This window comes from Vanellus vanellus (assembly GCF_965231255.1).
Source record: "Vanellus vanellus genome assembly, contig: HAP1_SCAFFOLD_125, whole genome shotgun sequence".
In the NCBI taxonomy this organism is placed as follows: Eukaryota; Metazoa; Chordata; class Aves; order Charadriiformes; family Charadriidae; genus Vanellus; species Vanellus vanellus.
Window position 1 is genome coordinate 25419 of NW_028127759.1, and position 14525 is coordinate 39943.

The window sequence follows — 14525 nt, forward strand, 5'->3', positions numbered from 1 at the left end:
ATCTCTTGTCCTGTCACTGGGCACCACTGACAAAAGACTGTTCCCATCCCCCTGGCACCCTCCCTTTAAGTATTTATAAGCATAGATAGGGTCCCCCCTCAGTCTCCTTTTCTCCAGACTAAAAAGCCCCAAGTCCCTCAGCCTTTCCTCATAAGACAGATGTTCCAATCCCCTCATCATCTTTGTAGCCCTTTGCTGGACCCTCTCCAGCAGTTCCCTGTCCTTCTTGAACTGGGGAGCCCAGATCTGGACACAGTACTCCAGATGAGGCCTCACCAGGGCAGAGTAGAGGGGAGGATGACCTCCCTCGACCTGCTGGCCACACTCTGCTTGATGCACCCCAGCATGCCATTGGCCTTCTCGGCCACCAAGACACATTGCTGGCTCATGGGCATCCTGTTGTCCACTGGGACATGCTGCTGCATGTTCCCCCAAGATCTTCCTTTCTTCCAGCTGGACAAGCCCAGCTTTTTCAGCTTCTTCTCACAGCACAAGTGCTCCAACCATGACCACCTTGGTGGCCCTCCACTAAATGAGCTCCAGTTTACCAGTGTCTCTCAGGCATTGAAGGGGGTCAGAACCTGGGGGAGTGTTCTGGATCTGTTCTCAAATGTGTTGAGCCCAGGGCGGTAATCACTCCCACTGGCTGTGCTCCTGCTCATACCACCCAGGATGCTTTTGGCCTTTGCCGACGGCTCCATGTTTTGCCTAATGAAACCAAAGGACCACCAGAGCCTTTCCTGCAGTGCTGATACCAACCTAGGCAGTCCCTGCCCTCTGTCACTTCAGGCCCTTAGTCAAAGTCAGCAAAAGAACTTTAGATCTGTCCTTGTTGGATAACATGATGTTACTGTTGGCCTGTCCTTGTCTAGGTCCCTTGGGATGGCAACCCTGCCCTCTAATATAGTGTCTGCTCTCCTCAATGAGGTGTCATCTACAAATGCTATAAAAAAAGCATTTTCTCATCTCCTTTGGGTAATTAAAAGCCCTTGAAACATGGTGGAACCCGACTAGATACATCCCTCTGGGCAGAACACTATGCGTTCACCAAGTTCCTCCAAGCCCGAGTACTGATCTCAGTTATTACCCATCTACTTATCCACCCAATCAGACCATAATGTCCTAACTGGACACAAGAATACTGTGGGGAATGAGGCTGATAGCATAGTGTTTGGCGCAGAGTCTAGTTGGAGGCCTGTAAGTAGCAGTGCTCCCCAGGGGTCAGTACTGGCCAGTCTTGTTCAGCATTTTAATCAACGTCCTGGATGAGGGCACAGAGTGTACCCTCAGCAAGTTTGCTGACATCTGTTGGAAGGGTAACACAGCAGGGCATAGGCAGTCCAGGAGGTTCTTGGATTGTATTGCCAACGTCTTTCTCCCAGTGGTAGAGGAGCAAACAAGGAGAGGAGCTCTGCTGGACCTTGTCCTTACCAACAAGAAGGGCAGGTAGGCAGTCTCTCAAGCTCAAGGGCAGCCTGGGCTGCCATGACCATGAAATGGTCGAGTTTGAGATGCCCAAGGCAGCGAGGAAGGTGCGCAGCAAGCTGACCACCCTGGGCTTTAGCAGAGCTGACTGTGGCTCCTTGAAGAATCTGCTTGGTATAGTGCCATGGGATGAAGCGCTGGAGGGAAGAAGGGCCCAAGTAAGCCAGTTAATATTCAAGGCTCACCTTCTCCAAGCTCAAGAGTCATGCATCCCTACAAAGAAGAAGGCAGGCAGAAAAGCCAGGAGGCCTGCATGGATGAACAAGGAGCTCCTGGACATGCTCACAAGTGAAAAGGAGTCCTATAGGGTGTGGAAACAGGGGCGGGAAGCCTGGGAGGAATACAGAGAAATTGTTCAAGCAGCCCCGGATCAGTTTAGGCAAGCTAAAGCCCAGATTGAACTAAATCTGGCCAGGGGCATCAAGACAAACAAAAAATCCGTCTTTAAGTATGTCAGCGAGAAAAGAAAGACTAGGGAAGATGTGGGCCCTCTCCAGAAGGAAATGCAAGAACTGGTCACCCGGGACAGAGACAAAGCTGAGGTCCTCAGTGACTTTTTTGCCTCAGTCTTCTCTGGCAAAGACTGCAGCCGCACTGCCCATGATGCAGAGGGCAAAGGCAAGGAGCTGGAAAATGAAGAACTGCCCACTGTAGGCAAAGATCATGTATAAACCACCTGAGGAACCTGAAGGTGCACAAGTCCATGGGACCGGATGAGACACATCCGCGGGTCCTGAGGGAACTGGCAGACAAAGTTGCTAAGCCACTGTCCCTCATATTTGAGAAGTCGTGGCAGTCTGGTGAGGTTCCTGCTGACTGGCCAAGGGGAAACATAAGCCCTGTTTTCAAAAAGGGAAATAAGGAAGACCTGGGGGACTACAGGCCAGCCAGTCTTACCCCTGTGCCTGGCCCGATCATGGAGCGGATCCTCCTGGAAACTCTGCTGAGGCACATAGAAAATAAGGAGGTGATAGGTAGCATCCAGCATGGCTTCACCAAGGGCAAGTCATGCCTGACAAAATTTGATACCCTTCTATGAACAGGTTACATAGTCTATGTTACATGTCTATGTCCTTCGGCATGCCAGCCTTTCCTACCAGGGTAGTGTCTGCAAATCCTATGAAAAAGAACACTTGCATCTTCTCCAGGTCCTTAAAAACATGTTAAACAGGGCAGGTGGCAGGACAGACCCTCGCAGGAGCTTTCAAGCTAGATGCCTCAAGGCAGAATACCACGCATTGACCACAGACCTCTGAGCCCAATCAGCTGTCTGGTTAGTTACCCATCTCCTTATGCACCCATGCAAGCCATGACATCCTAATTCGGGCACAAGCATATTGTGGGGGAAGATGTTGAAAACTTTGCTGACTTCCAACTTAAAAACGAGCGCTTCTCTCCCTGCGCTGAGCAATTGTGTTCCTCCATCACCGAAAGTAGAGAACGGTGAGACACAAACTGCCCTGGGTAAATCCAGGGTTTCAGACACCCACAAATGGGTTCTGAGCGGACACACTCTGGGGCACAGCCTTGAGTTCCCCTGCTTATCCGTTGGCCATTTTTTTAAAAGAGCATGCAATATTTGGATGCTGCCAGTCATCAGGGAGTTCCCTCCCTCAACCTCCATGGCCTTTCAATGATTACGGAGTGTCATTGGACATGCTGGGACATTGGCTTACCCTGTCATCTCCCTCAGCTGCCACCCCTCCTGTCCCATAGACTGGTAAGGATTGTCTTAGTTAAGGTGACTTGGAAACAATCCACTGCTGGTGGAGTTCCTCCAGATTCCTGCCCCGAGTCACAGAGCCCTGGGAGACCTTGCTGGGGCAGACTGAGGCAAAGAGGATGTAGAGAATCTCCGATATAGCTCCACCCACTCTCTGAAACTCAGCAGTGGCCACACAGTGGCTTTGTTTCTCCTTGAACTCTTCCTGAAGGAGTAAACACTCATTCTGGTGCCCTTGAATTGCCTTTCAGGGTTAGATTGAATTATGATCTGGACTATAGCAGAGCTTGGAGGAGGCTGTCCTTGAAGACCAGATGGACTGAGCTCTGCCACCATGTCACAGCTCTGTCTGCCACAGGAACGGCTCCAGCTCGTCCTGTCTGTGCCCCTGGCTGAGATCATTGCTGCACGTTTGGGCTGAAGCCCCCCAGCTGTGGCACCAGGCAAGCGGTGACTTGCCATAAGGAATCCTGTTACCAAGAGTCCAAGACACCGTGTGTGCTACTGATGGGACAAGAAGAGGGGGTACTCATGGCCAGCTCTTCTTCTGCTGGGAGAAATACCACTGCTGGAAGTAAGTGTCTCTGCGCAGCTGAGGGAGGGAACATGAGAGATTGTATCAGCCTTTTTCACAGGCGGTTCCCCTGGAGCCCCAGGGACATCTCTGAGGGAGCCCAGAGGGGACAGAGAGAGTGCCACCATGGGCTGGTCCTCTGCTGCTGAGCTGGGCCGGGCTGCTGGGACAGAGGGAGCTCCTGGCAAGCGGGCAGCGCTGCAGAGAGACAGCTCTGCCCAGGAGCAGCTCCTCTGCACGGCACAGCAGGGCTGAGAGCAATGCCTACAGGCAGCGAGGGCAGAGCAGGGAGGCAGAGAGAGGTTAAGGGCAGTCTGGAGAGGGAGGATGCTGAGGGCTCACTGTGGGGGAGAAATCTTCATAGCCCTTGACATGGTAAGTCTCTGGGTTAGGGCAATTGCAGCTGCAGTTCCTGGAAAGATGTCCAAAAGCTGCTCCTCCCATGGCCTATGTGATCTTTCAGGAGGACGCCGACACTTCCTCTAGTGTAGAGGTAAAGAATGTGCTCCAGAGCAGGAATGCCCTGCAGTGCCTCCAGAGGGAGAGGGCACGATGGCTGCCTTCTCCTTAGGACCACTGCCATGTGTGAAGGTGGGTGTGCAGGCAGGGGTGGGCAGGGCTGTCCTTGCCAGCAGGGTCCCTGCACCCCAGGGGCTGTGTGCCGGGGCAGGGACTCTGCCGCCTGCCAGGGTCAGCCCTCCCCCTCCCACGGAGGTGCTGTGGGGAGAAGGTGTGTGTGGAAGGAGCAACTCCTTGCATGGCAGGGTCCTGGTGTTGCCGAGAGAGAACTGCGTGGGTCAGGTCACAGCTGAAGGGCAGTGGCAGAGGAAACTTTTCAAGAAGAACGTCAAGGCAGAAGCTTCCTGAAAGGGAAGGAGTTTGTGCTTTCAGTCTTCTGCCTTTTTTTTTTTTTTTTTTTTTTTTTTTGGGGGGGGGGGGGTGAGACGAGGAGATTTGTCTCCCCGTTCTTCAGAAGGCACAGAGCCTCCAAATCTTTTTCACTTCGAGGTGAATAAATCAGGGAGTAAGAAAAATCCATATGCTACAGCTTACAGAGAGCACCCAGCATCACCTTTCCAGCCTTATCAGCGTTGGTCAGATGTTCCTGTCAGAGCCTGCACCCACAGAAATGCTCCTGGGCAGTGTTCTGCTGCCAGGAGGTGTCTGCGGGACAGAGCTGAGCACACAGCATCTGTGATGGGTTCTGTGTGCACTGCCGGCGAGGAGATGCGCTGCCAGAGAAAGAGCTCCCAGCAGGGACAGCTCCAGGCAGCAGAGCCCTGGGCAGGGAAAGAGAGGGAGCAGCTCCCATGTGCCTTGGGAGGGTGATTCGGGCACCTTCCTGCCATCTCCTGTAATGAGGGCGCCTTCTACTGAAAATCCCCTGGTCTCCTCTTACGCTCAGCAGAGCTTCTGACATCAAGGCTGTGGGGTTTCTGGCTGAGGTGCCTCCTCAGCAGCCATACACAAAGGAGGAGAAACTCCTTAGTTCTATGGGTCTCTGTCTTCTCTCAGCAGGAGCATTTCTCCACCTTCCCCTCCTGTCCATGCTGCTCTTGTTCTTACATCCATACTCTCTAGTAAGAGGGGGTTCAGGTGTGGCTCACACGCCAACATTGCCACGCAGCTGTGTCCGTGGGACCAAAGTCCTTCACACCAGCCAAACCTGTGGGGCTGTGGAAAATGCAGTGTGGAGCTGGGGGGTGAGCTGGCTCTGCTGAGATCACTGCACTTTGAGCACTTGTGGGAGTTTCCCTGGCATTCTCCTGCTGGAAAATGCTGACCAGCTTGTCTTCATGACACAGGGATTACCGATGAGGCAAACGGTGACTTTCAGAAGCTGCCCCACCTTTCCCAGATGCCCACTGCTGTCGAGCAGGGGTGACTGCTCCGGAGCCCATGGGCAGAAACCTCCTCCTCATGCCGTGTTTGGCCAGAACAAAGCAGAGCTCAAAACTTGGGGAAATCAAAAGGTCCTAAAAGGAAGGAGGAAGGCAATGTGTGTTTGGGAAGGACAGAGGAGAATGGGACACAGGGAATGTGAAGAGACTTGCTCAGCGCAGCCCTAACTTGTGAGTGTGCTTTCCTCCTTTGGCAGACCCTCATGAACAAAGGGATCAGATGTCCAACAGCAGCTCCATCACCCACTTCCTCCTCCTGGCATTGGCAGACACACGGGAGCTGCAGCTCTTGACCTTCTGGCTCTTCCTGGGCATCTACCTGGCTGCCCTCCTGGGAAACGGCCTCATCATCACCGCCATTGCCTGCGACCACCGCCTCCACACCCCCATGTACTTCTTCCTCTTCAGCCTCTCCCTCTTTGACCTGGGCTCCATCTCCACCACTCTCCCCAAAGCCATGGCCAATTCCCTCTGGAACATCAGGGCCATCTCCTACTTGGGATGTGCTGCTCAAGTCTTTCTGTTTGTCTTTTTCATTTCAGCAGAGTTTTCTCTTCTCACCGTCATGGCCTATGACCGCTACGTTGCCATCTGCCATCCCCTACACTACGGGACCCTCGTGGGCAGCAGAGCTTGTGTCCGCATGGCAGCAGCTGCCTGGGGCATTGGGTTACTCAATTCTCTCCTGCACACAGCCAATACATTTTCACTCCCCCTCTGCCAGGGCAATGCCCTGCACCAGGTCTTCTGTGAAATCCCCCACATCCTCAGGCTCTCCTGCACAGATGCTTACCTCAGGGAAGTTGGGCTTCTTGTTGTTAGCGCCTGTTTGGCCTTTGGGTGTTTTGTTTTCATTTTGGTCTCCTATGTGCAGATCTTGAGGGCTGTGTTGAGGATCCCCTCGGAGCAGGGACGGCACAAAGCCTTTTCCACGTGCCTCCCTCACCTGGCCGTGGTCTCCCTCGTTATCAGTACTGCCATGTTTGCTAACCTGAAGCCCCCCTCCATCTCCTCCAAATCCCTGAATCTGTTGGTGTCATTCCTGTACTCAGTGGTGCCTCCAGCAGTGAACCCTCTCATCTACAGCATGAGGAACCAGGAGCTCAATGATGCTCTAAGGAAATGGATGACTGGTTTCTTCTCAGAAGCAGCAATGAACTGCCCATCTTGTTCTGCACAGCACTCATAATGTAACTCATTACAGGCCCAGACTCTCTTTGGTAGAGTTTTTCCTTTTGTGTCTTTGGTGTTTGGATTTCATGGTTGTATGAATGCTGTCAACAAAAGACCAGAGCCATCCTTTATCCTTTTTCTATGTCAGCATCTGCCTGTATTGTGTTAGGCAGAGACTTTCTGTAAATAAGGAGCTGCTCTCTCTGTGTGTTTAAACAAAATAAAGGGCCCTGCACTGACTTGTTTGTCTGAGATCCATTCTCCAAGATGTTCTCTATAGCTGCAGGGGCCTCATCTGTGTGCTGAGGTGGAGGGGGCAGGAGCCATCTGAGCTGGGTCTGCCTCCCAGCCTGACCAGCATGGCCCTGGGCACCACAGCCCCCGGCTCTGCAGAGCCGCACCACCAGCTCGGGGGCTGTGGGACGCCTGGGGAGGGGGTGCAGGAACGGCTGGCCAGGCCAGCACGGATGAGCTCTCTCGGGAAAAGGCTCTGAGGGCAGATGGGCTGTGGCGGGAGAAGAGCAGGGCACCGAGTGTGTGCAAGGCAGCCATGGCAAGAGGAACCCTTTGCTGCGGTGGGGCAGCTCGGGGCAGGCTGCCTGTCCCTGGGGCCAAAGGACCTTCCTGAGGGTGCCCTGGGCCAATTCTCTCATGCCATCCTGGGAGGATATTTGGCAGCTGGGGCTGCAAGCTGCCTGGGGTGGAGGTCTCCTCAGCATGCCGGCTGGGTGGACAGTCTCACTGGCCTGCACATCCTGCTGTGGGACCAGTCTCAATGGGGCTGCTCTGCTGGTCTGTGCTGGGGAGAGGGCAGGAGATAGCCAGGTTCAGGGAGTGTCTGGGCTGGTGGGGATGGGAAGTGCCCCAGAGAGGAAAACCCCAGGGAAGAGCTGAAGTGTGGGAGTGTGCAGGGTGGGGACACACAGCAGTGTCCTGGCACAGCCGGGCTCCTGCGAGAGACATGATGGACCAGACGAGCAGGGTCTGGGCTGTGCCTGTGCCCACTGGACACCCCGGCGAGGTTGCCCCAGCGCCATCATCACAGAATCCCAGTATCACAGAAACTCCTATATTGGAGAGGACCTGTAAGATCACATAGTCCAATCATTAAAACCTGTCAAACCTGATCTCCTTCTATGACAAGGTGACCCACTTAGTGGTGGAGGGAAAAGCTGTGGATGTTATCTACCTGGATTTTTGCAAGGCTTTTGACACCGTTTCCCATAGCATTCTCCTGGAGAAACTGGCTGCTCATGGCCTGGATAGGTGTACTCTTCGCTGGGTAAAAAACTGGCTGGATGGCCGTGTCCAGAGAGTGGTGGTAAATGGAATTAAATCCAGTTGCTGTCCAGTGACAAGTGGTGTCCCCCAGGGATCGGTGCTGGGGCCCGTTCTCTTTAATATCTTTATCAATGATCTGGATGAGGGGATCGAGTGCACCCTCAGTAAGTTCGCAGACGACACTAAACTGGGGGGGCGTGTTGATCTGCTTGAGGGTAGATTGGCTCTGCAGAGGGATCTGGACAGGCTGGACAGATGGGCTGAGGCCAATGGTATGAGGTTCAACAAGGCCAAGTGTCGGGTCCTGCACTTGGGTCACAACAGCCCCATGCAGCGCTACAGACTGGGGGCGGAGTGGCTCGAAAGCTGCCTGGCAGAAAAGGACCTGAGGGTGTTGGTGGACAGCCGGCTGAGCATGAGCCAGCAGTGTGCCCAGGCAGCCAAGAAGGCCAACACCATCCTGGCCTGCATCAGGAATAGTGTGGTGAGCCGGACTAGGGAAGTCATCATCCCCCTGTACTCGGCACTGGTGAGGCCTCACCTCGAGTACTGTGTTCAGTTTTGGGCCCCTCACTACAAGAAGGACATTGAGGTGTTGGAGCGTGTCCAGAGAAGGGCTACAAAGCTGGTGAAGGGTCTGGAGGACAAACCTTATGAGGAACGACAGAGGGATCTGGGGTTGTTTGGCCTGGAGAAGAGGAGGCTGAGGGGAGACCTTATCACCCTCTACAACTACCTGAAAGGAGGTTTTAGAGAGATGGGAGCTGACCTCTTCTCCCCGGTGACAAGTGATAGGACAAGAGGAAATGGGTTCAAGTTATGTCAGAGCAGGTTTAGATTGGATATTAGGAAGCATTTTTTCACTGAAAGGGTTATTAAACATTGGAATAAGCTGCCCAGAGAGGTGGTGCATTCACCATCCCTGGAGGTGTTTAAGAAAAGGGTAGATGAGGTGCTTAGGGACATGGTTTAGAAGTGGTGGTGTTTTTATCAGGGTAGGTTAACGTTTGGACTTGATGATCTTAAAGGTCCCTTCCAACCTCACTAATTCTATGATTCTATGATTCTATGATTACCCTAACACAGACAAGCCCATCACTAAACCATGTCCCTCAGCACTATAACTACACAACCCTTAAACACCTCCAGGGATGAGGACTCCACCACCGCCCTGAGTAACGCATTCCAATGCCTGATGACCCTTTCAATGAAGAAATTATTCCTAATATCCAGTTGAAACTTCCCTTGGTGCAAATTGAACCATTTCCTCTTGTTCTAACACCGGTTACCTGACAGAACAGGTGGACCCCCACCTCTCTGCAACCTCCTTTCAGATATGTTTAGAGAACGATAAGGTCTCCCCTCTGCCTCCTTTTCTCCAGGCGAAACAACCCCACTTCCCTCAGCCGCTCCTCATAAGACATGTGCTCCAGACCCCTCACCGGTTTCGATGCCCTTCTCCGGACACGCTCCAGTGCCTCAATGTCCTTCTTGTGGTGAGGGCCCAAAAACTGAACACAGCACTCCAGATGCGCCCTCCCCAGTGCCCAGTACAGGGGGAAAATCAGGACTACACTAGTCCTGATACAGGCCAGGATGATGGTGGCCGCCTTGGCCACCTGGTCACACTGCTGGCTCACGTTCAGCTACTGTCAACCAACAGAGGTCCCTCTCTGCTGAGCAGCTTTCCAGACACTCCTTCCCAAGCCTGTAGCATTGGCGGGGGTTGTTGTGGCCAAAGTGTGAGACGCAGCACTTGGCCTCATTGAAACTCCTACAGTCTGCCTTGGCCCATGGGTCCAGTCTGTCCGAATCCCTCTGCAGACCCTCCCTACCCTCAGGCAGATCAACACTCCCCCCAGCTTGGTGTCATCCGCAAACTGACTGAGGGAGCACTCCATCCCCTCATCCCGATCATTGATAAAGAGGTTAAACAGGACTGGCCCCAGCACTGAGCCCTGGGGGACACCACTCCTGACCGCCCGCCAACTGCAATTAACTCCATTCACCACCACTCTCTGGGCACGGCCTTCCAGACAGCTTTTTACGCCGCAAAGCGTGTGCCCATCCGAGCCATGAGCAGCCAGTTTCTCCAGGAGAATGCTGTGGGAAAGGGTGTCAAAGGCTTTACTAAAGTCCAGATAGACAACATCCACAGTTTTTCCCTCATCCACTGAGCGGGTGACCACGTTGTAGAAGGAGATCAGGTTAGTCAAGCAGGACCTGCCTTTCATAAATGCCTTTGATAATGTGGCACTGAGTTCCACCTGTCTGTATCAGATTTTATCCCACAGTGAGGGTCTGCAAAACTAGAAAGGGCTACTGCGAATGTGTCAAGAGAATTAGAAAAAGCCATTAATGAGGGCAGGCAGTATGACAGCCTTAGAGGAAGAAATCAAATTATTATCAAAAATGGTAATATAGAATGGCTTAGCTCTAGAGCACCTTTTAGAAGTACAGGACAGAGCAGGTGCGTTCTTGAATAAGAGCTGCTGGGGTTTTTATGTCAGTCAAGACCAGAAAAACAAAACTGAGAGAAACAAGAGAAAGACTCATTTAAAAATATTACACAAAATAGGGCAGGGTTCTCCCCTAAATCTCTTTGGGTGGCTAACCTCTTGGCTCCCAGACTTAGGAACAGGACTGTGAACTGAAAGGATTTAGGTTGTTGTATTCACTCTCTTGTTTTGCTTTCTAATTAGATGGGTGTGTATTACCTTATGAACTTGACTTACGACTTAAATAATGAAGAGTATAGTGTGACCCTGACGGTGAAAGGAAAAGGAGGGACTGTTAGGAAAATCTCATTCCCGAACTATTGTAACAATTACATTTTAGAGTATGAAATTGTATGAACTTTCTTATGATATACAGCATTTCTATTGCGTACTGCATAGCCATGGTTCAGTCAGCATGACTACAGGACCCAGCTCATTGTCGGGAGGAGAAGACAGCCCCCAGCCTGAAGAAGAAAGGATACTCCAGCACTGCGCGGATGACGCCAGCCTCCCAGCCCCTCTGACACCCCTGTGAAACCCTCACCTCATCTGGCATCAGAGATAAGGAACTGCAGCAAGACCGACTCCAGGGACGTCTCCATTAGGAGAGCAGCAGGTGGATGATGATGCCACAGCATGAGAGTTGCTTTGCCAAACAGCAGCCTGTGTGTGCGTGTTACGTAGCCATCACTCAAATTGTGTTGTACCTGAATGCTCTAAAGGTATAAGAACGATGTGTGAAACTGCATTTGGGGTGTCCCAATTTGACTGGGACCACTCGTGCTCATGAACAGAGAATCACTCGTGTAATTCCATACTTTGTGTCCCAGTCTCTCTCCTGGGTCAGCATGGGCAGTTGTAAAGTTTTCATGATGTTATCCTCGAAGGTCGAGAATTGTCCCCAGAGGTGGCCCCGAAGGCACTTGACTGCCTTTATGGTGCTGTCCTCCCAGGCAATGATCGTTCAGGAAGGACTCTGACTGAAACCATGACTCGAATAGGACTGCCTCAAGAACATGAGAGCGATGTGCCATCCTCCCCTATGCAAGATGGTCCCCCTTTCGAGCCCAGTCGAAAGGAACGGGTGGTTTGCAAACTCTTTTGGGCAAGGATTTCTGATGCTTGTGCAATGCCTCACACAACTGTGGCCTGGGCACTCATAGACAACACATACCTGATCATTTCCATAGTGTCAGTGTCAGTGTGTGTGCCTTCGGAAACCATGCACGTGCTAACAAGCAATGGGATTTGGGTGAGTGGTGTGTATGTACAGTGAATATGAAGTGCAAATTTATACCCTTGTGAAGGCAGGATTTCAAAAGTTTCAAGCAAAGTCCTTACTGTCAAAAATGCTGAGTTTATTTTTTCTAAGCTAAGAATAACCTAGACTTTCTTTCTTTTAAATAAATGCCCTTTGTCCCCCATTCCACTCTTCCTTGCCCAGCAAGACTGCAACCTGCTGCCTCCTGTACTGCGGGCCCTGAGCCATCCATTGCAGAACGGCCTTGAACGTGGCCTCTTCTTTCCCACAGAGCTGCTCCTTCTGCAGGACGCGCTGGAGCTCGTTGACGGAGAGCTCCAGAAACTCTCTTGACACGCTGGTCACCCCCTCCAAGTGATGGAGGATGAAAGCATGGGCTTCTTCTCGCAGGTCAATAATAAAGTCAATAATAAAGGCAGTAGTAATACTCGGTGAATCTCCAGATGCCGACGCAGTTCTCCAAGCACAGCTGGGACTTTAAGAACTCGCAGCACAGTCTGACGATGCCCATGACGTTGAACTGGTCGGCCACTATGAGCAAACGTTCAATGTTGTCGGTCGTGACCGGTACTGTGCCGGTGTAGGCGTACTCGATAATGAGCCGCATCATTTCAGGTGAAGTGCCGGGGATTTTATAGACATCGTTCCCGGCATTGCTCCTGTGGGTGGAAAACAAAGCCCTTTTCAGGGCTTTTTTCAAAGCAAAGCAGTGCTGGGGGAAAAGCATCTTTCTGCATTAAACCCGGACCCCGTTATCCCGTGTGCCTCCTTCCCGGGGCACCAATTTGGTCACGAGCAGTAGCCACGTTGGGAGGACGTGGGGTTTATTAATTCATATGTTACGAGCCGGTTGTTTTAACAAGGAGTCACCGCCTCCGGCTGTGCACAGAGAGCCACAGGGCCAGTGCCCTCCTTGCTTCAACAAGACCACCAGAGAATGGCGCTGTGTGGGGAAGGAACACCTCCCGCCCCACGGCAGACAAGCCCGGCTGGCCACACTCCAGCCCTGCACCGCATCTGGGGGTTCGTCAGGCACCGCTTCCAGTGCTGCTGTGATATTTTGGGTTGGGGATGAATTCCAGTGTCCAAGGAGGCACCAGGACTATGGGGAAGTGCTGGAAAAGAGGTTCAGTGCCAAGGGAAGCGCTGGAGAGACACTAAGGCAGCGTGACACAGCCTGGGAAATGCTGTGTGTCCCCATCCCCTCTTGTTCCAAGCACTGACCTGAACTATTGACTGTAGCTACAGAGGATGTTCTTGTGAGCACTAAACTCAGTGCCACCCATCACAGAGTCTCTCCTCCAGGAAAAGCTCACTAATGATGGTGCAAAGCACAGCACTCCTGTTCCTCTCCCTGGGTGATGATGAGTGTCGCTGGGAGCCAAGCTATCGCCCACGTCACAGCCTGTGGCAGTGGAAAGTGCTTCTCCTGGAGGTGCTACAGCGCTTTGTCCGTGCCCTCCCTCCAATATCGTCTCCGAACCCCTGCCTGTCTGGTGGCTCTGGAATGTGCCCCAAAGTGAAATCACAGGCGCAGGGGTGACCCGGGACCGGCTGTGAACCCCTTTGCAGCTGGTGCTTTACCTCTATATTGATTCATGGGTGGTGGCAAATGCTCTGTGGGGGTGGTTACAGCAGTGGGAGCAGAGCAACTGGCAGTGCAGAGGTAGACCCATCTGGGCTGCTGAACTGTGGCAAGACATTGCTGCCCGGATAGAGAATCTGGTTGTGAAAGTACATCATGTAGATGACCACGTACCCAAGGGTCAGGCCACTGAGGAACATCAAAACAACCAGCAGGTGGATCAGGCTGCTAAGGTTGAAGTGGCTCAGGTGGACATGGACTGGCAACGTAAGGGTGAACTATTCATAGCTTGGTGGGCCCATGACGCCTCAAGCCATCAAGGAAGAGATGCGACATATAGATGGGCTTGTGACCAGGGGGTGGACTTGATCACGTTCACTATTGCACAGGTTATCCACGAATGTGAAAGGTGTGCTGCATTTAAGCAAGCCAAGCGGTTAAATCTTCTTTGATATGGAGGACGTTGGCTGAAATATCAATACGGGGAGGCCTGGCAGATTGGTTCTATCACACTCCCTCAAACCCGCCAAGGCAAGCACCACATGCTCACAACGGTGGAAGCAAACACCTGACGGCTGGAAACACACCCTGTGACCCATGCCACCACCCTGAACAACTATCGTGGGCCTTGAACAGCAAGTCTGATGGCGACATGGCACCCCAGAGAGAATTGAGTCAGACATTGGGACTCATTTCCAAACAGCCTCATAGACACCTGGGCCAAAGAGCATGGCATTGGGTGGGTGTATCACATCCCCTATCACGCACCAGCCTCCGGGAAAATCAAACGATCCAACGGACTGCTATAAACTACACTGAGAGCCATGGGTGGTGGGACCTTCAAAAGTCGGGATACACATTTAGCAAAGGCCACCTGGTTAGGTAACATTTGAGGATCTGAATATGTTCGGGAAGAGAGTCTGGGTTATTCCTGACACAAGCAAAGGCAAAACTATCTGTGGGATTGCTTTATTTTAAGGCCCTGAGTGCTCTTGGTGGGTGATGCTGGAGGATGGGGATGATCGATTTGTTCCTCAAGGGGAT

At 52.4% G+C, this 14525-nt stretch overlaps 1 protein-coding gene across 1 annotated transcript; it reads left to right on the plus strand.

Annotated features, from left to right (window-relative positions):
• Nucleotides 1–5903: 5903 nt before the first annotated feature.
• LOC309685044 (olfactory receptor 14A16-like) lies at nt 5904–6872 on the plus strand (the record flags this gene model as incomplete). The annotated part of the gene is made up of 1 exon (XM_082500860.1): nt 5904–6872. The coding sequence occupies one exon, from the start codon at nt 5904–5906 to the stop codon at nt 6870–6872; it is 969 nt and encodes a 322-aa protein (XP_082356986.1).
• Between the last annotated feature and the right edge of the window lie 7653 nt (nt 6873–14525).